This window comes from Phragmites australis, chromosome 5 (genome assembly GCF_958298935.1).
Source record: "Phragmites australis chromosome 5, lpPhrAust1.1, whole genome shotgun sequence".
Lineage (NCBI taxonomy): Eukaryota > Viridiplantae > Streptophyta > Magnoliopsida > Poales > Poaceae > Phragmites > Phragmites australis.
Genome location: NC_084925.1, coordinates 8,130,874 through 8,143,014, shown reverse-complemented (window position 1 = coordinate 8,143,014; position 12,141 = coordinate 8,130,874). Strand labels below are relative to the sequence as shown.

At 41.6% G+C, this 12,141-nt stretch overlaps 1 protein-coding gene across 1 annotated transcript; it reads left to right on the top strand.

Moving 5' to 3' along the window:
* Positions 1 to 6,400: 6,400 nt before the first annotated feature.
* Positions 6,401 to 7,465, top strand: LOC133918674 (uncharacterized). Its single transcript, XM_062362663.1, has one exon. It carries the CDS (start codon positions 6,538 to 6,540, stop codon positions 7,105 to 7,107), a length of 570 nt encoding a protein of 189 aa, XP_062218647.1. The 5' UTR covers positions 6,401 to 6,537; the 3' UTR covers positions 7,108 to 7,465.
* Positions 7,466 to 12,141: the final 4,676 nt, after the last annotated feature.

Here is a 12,141-nt window from a genome sequence, read left to right as displayed (position 1 = left end):
CAACAATCTCAAAAAAAGACTACAAACATATGTTGAACTCGAGGAAAAGTGTTAGAGCATATAGGAGAGAGCTTTATCATGATCCAATAAAATGATACCAATTGAAAAGATATACCAATTGTAAGAATAGGAGACATTGATATTAATTGAAAAAGACAAACAAGGATCATAATTTATGAAACTTATATGATATAATCTAAACTCACACTTTATATGTGCATACATATAATGAGACCAACTTATAAATACCACTTGTAGGAAAGTAGCAATATATGCACATCTAGACAGTAAGTAGAGGTAGGAAGTTTAAATCATATCACGCATGGAGGTAGCTTAAATGAATAAATGAATTGACAATGGTAACAATTGAAGCCTTTAAGCATTGCATACCTTCGGGGACGTGTTGATTTCTCTATGATACTACAGAAGATATATCTAGCAACACATATAGTTTGAAAATCTCAATCTATAGGATATACTCCCCCTAAATGTGTGCAACAAGTTTTAAATATTTGCGAGATATATGCACTTGTTGTTAATAACAATAGGGAATGGTACCCTATAGATTGGTTCATGGCAAATAAAAGATATCAATTATAAAATTAATGCCATGAAAAGAACATATAACTAATAAACTATGTAGGTTTCTCATAAGAAAGAGAGAAATACAAGCAACCTACCATATAGAAACTAGGCATTGCAATAAATTGAAATATGCACATGTAATCGTAGACAAGACAAAGGTTCAAAACATGAACAAAAGTCTATCTACCATTACCTCATTACTTTTGGATGGGGATTTGGTTATATGATGATGATCTTGATCAAAGCGTCCAATCTTATACACTTGACTTTTTTGATTAAACCTTCACTTTATCTTGTGAGTCAAGTCTCCCAAATCTCATAGCCGCCTCGGGCTTTAAGTCTTCTTTGGAACCCAAACCGATTGGAGCCCCTTCTTATTGATGATGACTTCCTTAGACACCCAAATAGGTTGGTTCCACCTCTAATTCTTTCTCCCAACCATATGTGCAACCACCTTGCCATTTTTCTTCTTTTTAAACTTGTAGTGGTTGCACTTGGTCTTGATTTTGTAGTTAGGTTTGGTGTAGATGTTGGAGATATTGTTAGAGAGGTTCATTGCTTCTTCTTTTCCTTGGTCTCCTTCTTGACTTGCTTACATTGGAAGGACTTGTTGCCTTCTTAATGATATTTGAAACATGTCAAGGTGGACTCCTTCGTAAGCCTTTTCACCATGGTAGCATGCTTATCTTGAGAAGGTTGGACATGGTTCTTGCCCTTTAATCTTGTCAAGTCATTCTTGAGTTTTTCTACTTCTTGCTTGAGCTCATCATTTTCTTATGCAGTGAGTTTATTTAATAGTCCTACAAGAACATTCTCAACACACATCTCATTTCAAAGGGATGGGCATGATATATCAATTAAATCATTGCAAGAAGTAGAAACATCTACCTTAAGATTAAAATTAAATAGAGAGATAGATTGCTCCAAAGAGGAATTAGATTGAGATTCAATGCACTCAAAATTTGCCTTAATCTCATTATGATCCTTGTTTAGTAAATTAAATTTGCTCAATAATTATTCATAATTAGAAATAAAGGTAACATAAATGTCATTGATGACATTGAATTTATTAAGTTTCATAGATTGTTTCTTAAGAGTCATTTGTTGCTCATTGATCAAATAAAGGAGTTCATCATAGGAATAAGAATCCTCATTAGATTCATCATTACTTACATCGCTATCCATACCTTTGGCTATAAGATATTTGTGAGATGGCCTGCGTGTTGACTTGCATGATGATGACCTTGAGGAAGAGCTTCTTTTGGAGTAGTGGATGGTGAAACTCTCATCACTTGAGCTTGAATCTTCATCTTCACTCACCTATCTTCCCATGCTTGGAAATGCTTTGACTTTTCCCTTGTCTCCCTCTTTCTTTTCGTCTTCTTCTCCTTCTTGATGAGATCAATAGTTTCGACCAAGTCTTTTATGGAGATTCATTGATCAATTTTGGCGTTGATCTTCTTGATATTCTTCTTCACTTGAGAGATGAACTTGGCGACTTCAGATCAATTTCTTTATCACTTGATGTGCTTTGCTCATCATCTTCATTGCTCTTTTCAGCTTCATCATCTTCGCTTGAGCTTGAGTCTTACTCGTGCCTCCTCATCTTTGCCTTCATATGTGGGCATGATACTTGCTTACTTATGAGAGAAAGGGTCTTGGAATCGAATGAGGAAGAGGCTTCCACTCTCATGTTTATGGTCATTTTATGGGCGGTGATCTTGCCAAGCACTTAACTTGGAATCATCTTCTTGATGTCGTTGTTATCGTAGATGATATAGACTATCAACTTATACTTTGAAAGAATAGCTTGAAGTATTTTTCTCATCACTTGATCATCGTCAATTGATGTCAAACCTAGTCCACTTATATCAATGACAAAAATATTTAAATATGAGCACATATCATTAGCACTTTTATGGATAGATTATTTGATGCTATTTAGCTTAGTAACAAGCACATGATATTTCTCATTATGTACATCATGTGTGCCTTCATGAATTTCAATGAGACTAGTCTAAATATCATATGCATTAGTGAGAGAATAAACACGATTAAATGCATCAACATTTAAAGATGATAAAAGGATACTCTTCGTCAATGCATCTAATTACCTCTCCTTGTTGGTGATGTGAGGTCTCATCCATTCCTCGGTGACTCTCCAAACATCTAGACCTTTGACTTGCAAATAACAAAACATTAGAATTTTTCAACAGGGAAAATTTGTGCCATCGGTAAGTGGAGCACTATGGGTATCCATCCAAATCTCGGACGTCATAGCTCTAGGATGTTAAACCTATCAAGAGAATGATGCTCTAATACTAATTGTGAGGAACACTGATGTCCTAATAGGGGGTGAATGAGGACACTTAGAAACCTAAACCAAATTAGCTCCAAAAACTTCACAAGATAAACCTATCTCAATTTCTATCTAAATGTGCTCTAGATTTATCTAGTATGTCTACTCTACTGCTTAAGAAGATTGCAACCTACTCTAGTAAGGTAAATTGCAAATATATAAATGCGGAAACGTAAATAAGGTAGAGAGACAAACTCGATATAAGGGATTTTTATCCCGTAGTATCGATGGCATGAAAGCCATGCCTAGTCTACATTGGAGCTCAACAAAGGATATGCTCCCGATCGCCAAGTCTCTTCCGGTTATGGCTCTTGAGCTACCAAGTCACCAAGACAAGATCTCAAGCACGATGAGCCACCAAGCCACCAAGACGAGGTCTCACCAATAGCCTCTTTTCTGGTCACTTGTTGTCGTGATCACCTCGGAGCTTGAACCACCAAGGCAACGATCTCCGCATCCCTGTACACGTGTCTTGCCGCCGCTCCACACCAAATTGGAGGGTCAACAAGCTTGAGACACCAAGGCCCTAAGATGCCAATGAGTCACCAAGACTCTAAGGTGCCGACGTACCACTCAGTATAAATTAGAATCACTCCTAGATCCCTTCTTCAAGTTGTAGCACCCAGCTACAACTCACTCTAGGCCTATAAGCACTAAACACTCTCTAATCTTGTACTTAATTACCTTGGATGATCACTTTAAGCAATTTGGTGGCATGAATGTCTTCTCAAGTGTATATGAGCTTCCTCTAAACTCCAGTAGCATATCACACCTTCAAATGATTGAGTGGAGGGGTATTTATATCCATAAACCTGCCAACTAGCCATTTTTCCAATGACTCAGAAAAGTTGTTAACACTAGATGATCTGGTGAGAACAGTAGTACCAACACCGGATCATCCAGTGAGAACAAACTCAGAAACCAGCCATTGAACTTCTACTTAAAGTCTCTATGAGTATTGGACGCTCCGGTGTGCCTTCAAATTCATCACCAGACTTTCCAGTGAATTATCTTGAGCCATCCGAGCCTTTACAACCTCTCTGTGTAAAACGTTCTAGTGCATTCATTCGGTGTTCGTTCTATTCACATCGGATTATCCGGTAAGATAAGCATTCTCTTATTTTCCCTAAAAATACTCTAGTGCAACTATCTCTGTGATCACCAGACTATCCGGTGAGTTGATCTTCATTCTTCAGCACTTATAGTAGCCTCTGCAAGAAATACTTCGGTACTATACTCCGGTATGCACAAATCAAACACTTGATGTTCCGGTGGGTTGATCTTCAATCTTCTGCACTCGCATTCTTCTATGCAAGAAATGATCTGGTGTTACCCTGTACAGATCACCAGACTATCTGGTGAGACTATCAGTCTGTGTGCATAATGCTCCGGTGAGTGCAAACTCCTCTGCACCGGACCTTCCGGTGAGGTCAATTCTCCTGGGACTTCTCCAATTCAATCAAAATTTATTCTAGCTACGGTAGTTTCTTGATATATTACATCTATGAGATCTACTAATATATATTCTTGACAAACATGTTAGTTCCAATAACTATGTTGTTATTAATCACTAAAATCATAATCATAGTCTAATAAGATTATTTCGCTACAGTTATAGAGATGAGCCAATCCGCACGTCCGTCACGTTGGACGAGCTAACGGAGACCACGCAGCAGGACCCGTGGCTATGTGGCGCGCACGTGTGATGGTCAAAGTGACATGAATCTAATGTGGTATCTAAATATACTTTAAATTTACAGATGCAAGAATGAAATAAAAGTTTTTGTGTGTGGGTAAATGAAAATTCCCTATTATATAAGTGGGTTTTTATTATTTTCTCCGATTAATATGTGATCCGGGCTAACGGTACGATAGGGGCTACGAGCACATAGAAAGGCGTGATGTCAATTGTTTGTAGGAGTCATCATGTATTCTGACCATATGGAAGTGTCTTATGAGCATGTACAACCATTGTGACAACGGTTATCTATAACACGATCGATCCATATAATCTAAAGACAACACATACAACGCACTCTATTAGTTCTTGCCAATAATAAATACAGGATAAGAGACATTTATTCTTATTTAATGTGTTACAGTCTGTATCTTGCTCAAGAGATAACCTTATTCTCTCTTTTCATTAACCGCCCTCGATGTCATAAAAAATCCTCGGTGACAATTCTTATAGATAGCTAACACCACTCCTTACTGTATGCCCTAATGAAAAGAGAGAAGAATGTTGCCTCTTGAGCCAGACGCTGTTTGTAACACACGAAATAAAACAAGATGTCTACTGTACATTATTTATTATGTACCAGTAGTACTGATAGATTATTGTTTGTAAAAGTTATCTGTAGCGCTGTCCATCAATGACATAAAATTATAGGTAACTACTGTTTGTACCTTTCTACCTAATAACTAGCGGCTAAGATGTCTCCGACCATATTCCATTTATTTTATTTTTTTTCTGATTTTCTTTTCCGTTTTTATTCTCTTTATTTTCTCTCATCTTCAACAATTTCTTTTCGAGGAGAATCGCGAAGAAAAATGAGAGAGAATCCCGTCTTGAAGAGAATGATCTTGGGAATTCCTTCGTAATAGAAACCGTAAAGAAAAACCGTTAGAGCATTAAAGGGAAAAAAATCTATTCACGATTAGATTTTCGTTTTCGAAGTAAAATGATTAGGCATGATCTAACTATGGCCAATAGGTAGGATTGATACGAGACCACTCTATCATGTCCCCACGAAATTGAAGCCTCGTTCACTATTCTGAGCAAATTTGTCATTCTTTAGCTTAAAACGACATCACAAGAAAACTTTACCTTCCGTGAGGGCATTTTCACTAGTCCAAGTATCGTGAAGAGATAATTTTACCGTCGCTTTTGCAAGGAAAAAAAGTACCGATGTGAAAAGCTCCCTCTCCTACTTTTTTCCATCCAGCACCGGATATGAAATGATAGATACATTCTTTAGGCTTTTTGACCAAAAAAAAAAACAAATCTCGTCCCGAGGCAGTGAAGTAGGCCGAAAGAACACGAATAAAAGAAACCAAGCAAACTACTAAGGGACTAACCACCACTCCATCTTATTCCTGTATATGGAGCTAAAAACAATCTGAAATGTAACAATGAGAATATGATAATAAGATAGTATAACGGAGTACCCTAGATTGCTCTTCCTTGACCGGTGCTTCCGACACGATTACTTTGGCGCGTTGGGTGAGACACTGTTCAACACATCTCACCATTAAAACCCAATCAAGTTCATAGTTTTTTTTACAGTGGTCAAGAGTGTTTGAGCATACTCGCTAAGAAGAAGGTGAGCACCAGGTTGGTCAACGTGAGAGCTCTACTAAACGAGCCGGCCCTGATTCCCAAGTCCGTAGTTTTTGAACCGCACTACAATGTGCAATATAACATCAAGATCTTTGATGGCAAATTGTGTACCCTTACAGTATTACTGCCGCAGAGGATCCGAGCCTCCCACACCACTCAGCCACTCATCATAAGAGGCGGCCTCCTCCTCAACTCCTCGCTCGCCGTTGCTTGTCGCAGAGCTGAGCAGGCGCGCGCGCACGCAGAGAGAAAGATGCCAATGGAGAGGTCTGTGTCGTGCGCGCAGAGGAGCACCACGTACGGCCGCGAGGCGGCGGCTGACCTCCGCTGCTACAGCGCCTCCTACGCGCCGCGGGTCCCGTCCAACAAGGTGAAGCGCGCCCGGAGCACCAGCTCGTGGTCGCGCCCGGCGCCCGGGGCCGTGCAGCGGAGCGGGAGCGTCAAGTCCATCGCCGCACCGGGGTTGAACCTGCGATCCTACAGCGCCTCCTATACGGCCTCCTACGGCCCCACCGCCGACGGCGCCGGCGCCGGCGCCGGCGGCCAGCTGAAGCGGTCCGGCAGCATCACCAACTGGTCCTCCGCCAGCCGCCGGTCCGTCAACCTCAGGGGGTACACCCCTTCCTTCTCCGCGCTGGACAGAACGGCCACCGTCGCCCCGGCCCCGGCCAAAAAGGCGTCCGACGACGCCGAGCTGCAGCGGAAGAAGCGGCTGGTGGTGTACAAGGTGTACGGCGTGGAGGGGAAGGTGCGGGACTCGGTGCGGCGCGGCGTCAGCTGGATCAAGAGCAAGTGCTCCCGCGTGGTGTACGGCTGGTGGTGATCGTCTCCTCTGTTTTCTCTGCTCCTGCCTCCTGGTATGAGTTGAGCTGTTCATTTCTTGGTGCACGCTGTCATCACTCTACACTTTTACCCTCCTGCTTGCTCGCTCTTGATCGATCTTTTTCTGTTCTTGTTCTTGGAGTCAGCATTTCTTTTTCTTTTAGGAGATTTGGTGGCATGTAGCATGAGAAGTGCTTCTCTTGGCGTTTTGTCATGATGTTGGGATGACAAAATTAATCCAAGAGAATGCTTCAGCCTGTGGTGTCCTTGTATACATGATCTTTCCAGTGTACTTACTAAGTATCTGGCTATGTAATTTAGGTACTATATAATACATATATAATAAGACTTTTTCGATCGATGTGGGATGTAAATTACTACTCAGATCGTTTCATCTACTTCTGCTGACTGCTGTAACAGAGTAGATTCTATCTATCTCCAATTCTCCAGTATGAATATATTTGTGTTATTTGTACCAAGTGACAAGCAGGGATGGTAACGAGTTGGGTCGAGATTGGGTGGAGCGAGAATGCATCTGGTCTGAAACCTAAAACATGAAATTCGGTCCGGCCTGAAATGTTTTCTATGCAAATCCATCCTGTCTTCGGCCCTGGCGAGGACCCGAGACCTCATAAGGAACCCGAAACTCGATAACATGTGCTCGCGGGTTTCTTTTGGCCAGATCCAAAAGCTTCCAGGTGCGGCGTAGCCAAGGTAGAGCCACGCGACCAACCGAGTTTGAGCAGCAGTAGCTCGCCCAAGACGCGGCGACGACGGTGGAATCGGGAGTGAGCGGCGGCAACGGAGGAATCGAGAGTGAGCGGCAACGGCAAAATCAGGATCAGGAGGTGTCGCGTACTCGCGTGTGAGGGGTGGCCAAGCTGTCGGATGGGTGTGAGTGAGAATGGGCAAAAAATTATTTTAGGTTTTAAGGATTTCAAGCACCTGGGACACGTGGATACAAAACACGACCCGAACTCCAATCTGACTCCAATTAGGACCCAACCTGATGCCCCATGAGACGTTTCTACACCCAAACGTCTCCCAGCTAGATCCGCTGTCACCCTTAGTGACAAGTCTTAATGCAAGAGAGGAAATTTTTCAACAGGTCTGAAGTGTCTCATCGTCCTCCATGCATTGAAGCGCCACCCTTGGTTGTTGCTTGTGTTGTGAAAAAGGCAGACACGTACAGCCAATTAATGGGATGCGTATTCTCTCTGGCAATGCCTTTCTACTTCCATCTCTTGAATTACAACCACGTAGTCAGTTGGTGGTGTGGAATTTCTCGAGTTCCTTCTTTTTCCAGATAATTGGATCCAATCGGACAGAACATTTTTTTTCCCATAAAATTGAATCTCTCTCCAGTAGAGCTTGATGATTGCTCTCAGCATAAGTTCTTTTAGCATCTAAGTGGAGCGAATATTCTCTCTATATCACCTTGCAAATAAAGTATATGAGATTTACTGAAGCGAGTATTGTTCTCCACTACTTGTGTAATTCTGCTCTATACATTTCAGAGCATTTTCAATCTGTGTACTCCGGCTTGTTTAATTTCCCCTTTTTTTTTCTCTGCGTGGTTGAATCGAAGTTCAAACGAAAAGGTAGTACACATGTACATCAATGATTTTTCTCAGCAGGGGTCCCCTTATTTGCCGGTTTGCTTGCACAAATGGCGAACTTCTATGACGTGTGCTACCAGTAACGCCAATTATGGAAGAATTCTTCACCCTAGTGGAAAAAGAATTATGAGCCATCTCTTTCATCCACCCTGCTCCGTTCCTAACACTCAAGACCAATCTCAAACCCGTCTTTTTGTGCTTTTCACCTTTCACTATGATGAAAAAATTTCATATTAGTTGCGGAAAAATAATACACTCAACTTAAATGTAGGAAGTCTCTCACCTCATTGGCTAGTTTTTGAAGTTTATAAATGTTCTTTCGGTCCTACAATCGGTATTAAAGTCTGGCTCATAAGATGTGAGTCATAATCTTTATCCCGATTGAAGACCTGATAGACCATGTATGTCGATAAAGTATGGCTTGAGGGACCATCAGTGTACGATGAATAGGCAGTGAAGAGATTAAGGACATCAATGTGTGAAAGCATAGGGTGTGAAAGCACAATACACCAAACTTAAAAATGGGGAGCTCTTCACCTTATTTGCTAGTTTTTAGATGTAGAAAGACCTTTTTGATCATACAGACTATCTCATTTAACACTATAAAGTTATCCATCCAGGATAAGTTCCATTCAAACTCCAATTTTGTGAATTTGGATCATTGAATACCTACTTGGCGAACTTCCGCGACTTGTGTGCTAGCGTAAAAGCCATTCATCAAAGAGCTCTTCACCCCTAGTAGAACAAGAACTTCGAGTCATTTTCTTACACCCATCATGCCTTGTTCCTAACACTCAACACCAATCTCCAACTCGCCTTCTTGTGCACTTTTATTTTTTCGCTCACTCATCCAACACTGTAAGGTCGTCCATCCAGTATGAGTTTTCCAGGTTCAATTCGGTGAACTCGGATCGCTGAATAGTTACTCTTTCCTTCATTATTGTGCATCGTTTTCTCGAGATCGACCTTCCTTTGTGCCTTAACAGCGGATGGCCAACATTTTCTTCTGGATGACAGCAACCTGGTGTATAGTTGCAGAGATTATAGAGTGATGTGCAGCCACTGTGCTAAGAAAGGGTATACTAGGCGGTGTACTAGGTTGCATACTACGAACGGGTGTCTCTATCTGGTATTGCATAATAACTGATTAGGGCACATAATCACCCCGTTAGAACGAGTAATACTACTTCTGTACAAGCATCCTCCTCACCGTGGTTCTGTTTTGCTCTCTCTTCTGTTAAGACACAAGGGAAGGTCAGCTCTGTTTTCCATTTTTATCAAAAGACACTGCACTTTGAGCATCTCCTTTTTTATTTAACAAAAATGCAGCTCTCGTTTTCTTGTAATGATAGCCATTTGATACCCTTTGACTTAAGTTCAAAGCATGTCGTCGACTCTTGATTGACGGCATAATAAGTTCAAAGCGTAAACCGTCTCTGAATCATTGAGATCCGAATTCTGAAGAGGTTGAAGGCCTACCTGATACACCTGGTCGGAAGATACAGTGCTGAGAGAGATGTGCACCTTCAGCTCCACCCACTACAACTCCGAGACCTACCTCGAAATCTGACGGGGACCTCCCGTTCTGGGTCACACCCTGCAATATGGATGGTCACAAGCCTGTGATCAACAGGTTCCTGTTTCTGGGTGCAGTCGTTTCTGCTTTCACTAATCCAGGCTGAAGAAAAGGCTGGAGTGTCTCCATGAACTAGAGGAAAAGAAACGCAAAGAAAAGTTTGATGTGTTGCTGCTTGTCTGGCATGTTTGCCTCTCTCTTTTTTTTTTTCATTTTTCCCAGTCTATAGCTCACTGGCGTGTTTTGGAGGCCCAAAACACCTGAATTTTCAGCCGTTTGATCAGCTGTCCCTTCCACGTCCACCGCTCCATCTTATTTCTTCTTTCTCTAACCCCTTCCCTCGAGTTGCTCCCGTCCTCTACCACGTTGTTGCCCCTGTCCTGCCCTCTCACCCTGGGATCCGCAACCGTCGGTGTTGATGATTAGTAAAATTGATTATATAAATACTTATTTAAAAAAGATATATCTAATTATCAACTATGTATATAAAAGAAGAGAACATAAGATTTTATACAGTTCTTGCCTTCCTTAGAATAATAGTCCAAGGTCATGTGTCGCCTTAATTAATTTTAGGAAAAGATAATTACGGCAGGGGTATGTCTAGATCTAATCTTAAGGATCTTAGTGAGTTCTCTCGTATTCTAAATTCTAAAACCCTTGTTAGATAAATCTCGTCGTAGTATGACTCTGTTGTGAATTTTAATAAGTTGTTTATGCTCCTATCTATAGACTTGGTCTATATTGCTTGTTTAACTTGTTGGTGGTTTCAGCCGGCAGTGATTTCCAAGGCATTACTGTCAGCTGAATGCTTCAGCCAGTAGTATTTTGCCTCTCCTTCCCTGTGCTCCCTATCTCTGTCCTCTCTCTATCTCATCGATCTCTCAGTCTCTCTCCCTTTCAATACATGCATACAATGAGACATATATTTAATGTAAATCAATAGTAAAGACACATTCACTAATACATAGTAATTCATATCATATTCAAGTGAACACATATTACAAGTCATAGGCATCGAAAAACACACATATATACATAATAGTTCTTACAGGTCACCCCAAAAAATCGGTTGAGTTGAACCAGTCTAGTATCCCTTTACCTCTCCTGCGATGAGTACCGCGTCTCCCCACAGACGGCTGATGGCGTGTGTACGTTCGGGGGACGCCAGGGGACCAATGGTGGTGGAGTAGAGGACCCGGTAATGCCTAATCGACCACAGCATCGCCTATGCTCTAGGCTCACCGACGTGTCAAAGACATCAAAGTACGACACCTGAACGCCACTACGATTTGAGCATTTAGTCTCCTCCGCAGCGCACTGATGGGCCACCCTCTCGTGCTCATCCACAGTGCACTGATGGGTCACCCTCTAGTCCTCCTCCTGCTAGGCACGCTTACAGGACGCTGCTTCTTGCTCCTCCGCACCATACAGCTGACGGGCCAGCCTCTCCTCCTCCTCCTTCTCTTAGGCACGCTTACTAGTAGCTGCTTCTGGCTCCTCCTTTGTATCATTGTTGGAAGGATATTCTATCGAAGAGTTGTCCGACGGTACCAACTCCAAAAGTAGGTTGAAGGCCACAACAAGATCCTATAGACCAAGTGCACTGACATGCATACAATGAGGCACATATTTAATGTAAATCAATAATAAATTCACCTAAATTAATATATAGTGATTCATATCCTTTATTAATACATAATAATTAATACCCTTCATTAAAATAGTGTCATTTGACAATATATAAATAATCTAACCCCCTGGTAGCCTTTCTTCTTGTCACATACTCTCTACTAGAATGTACGGAATCATTTGAAGATCTCTCACGCGTCGACGGCACAAT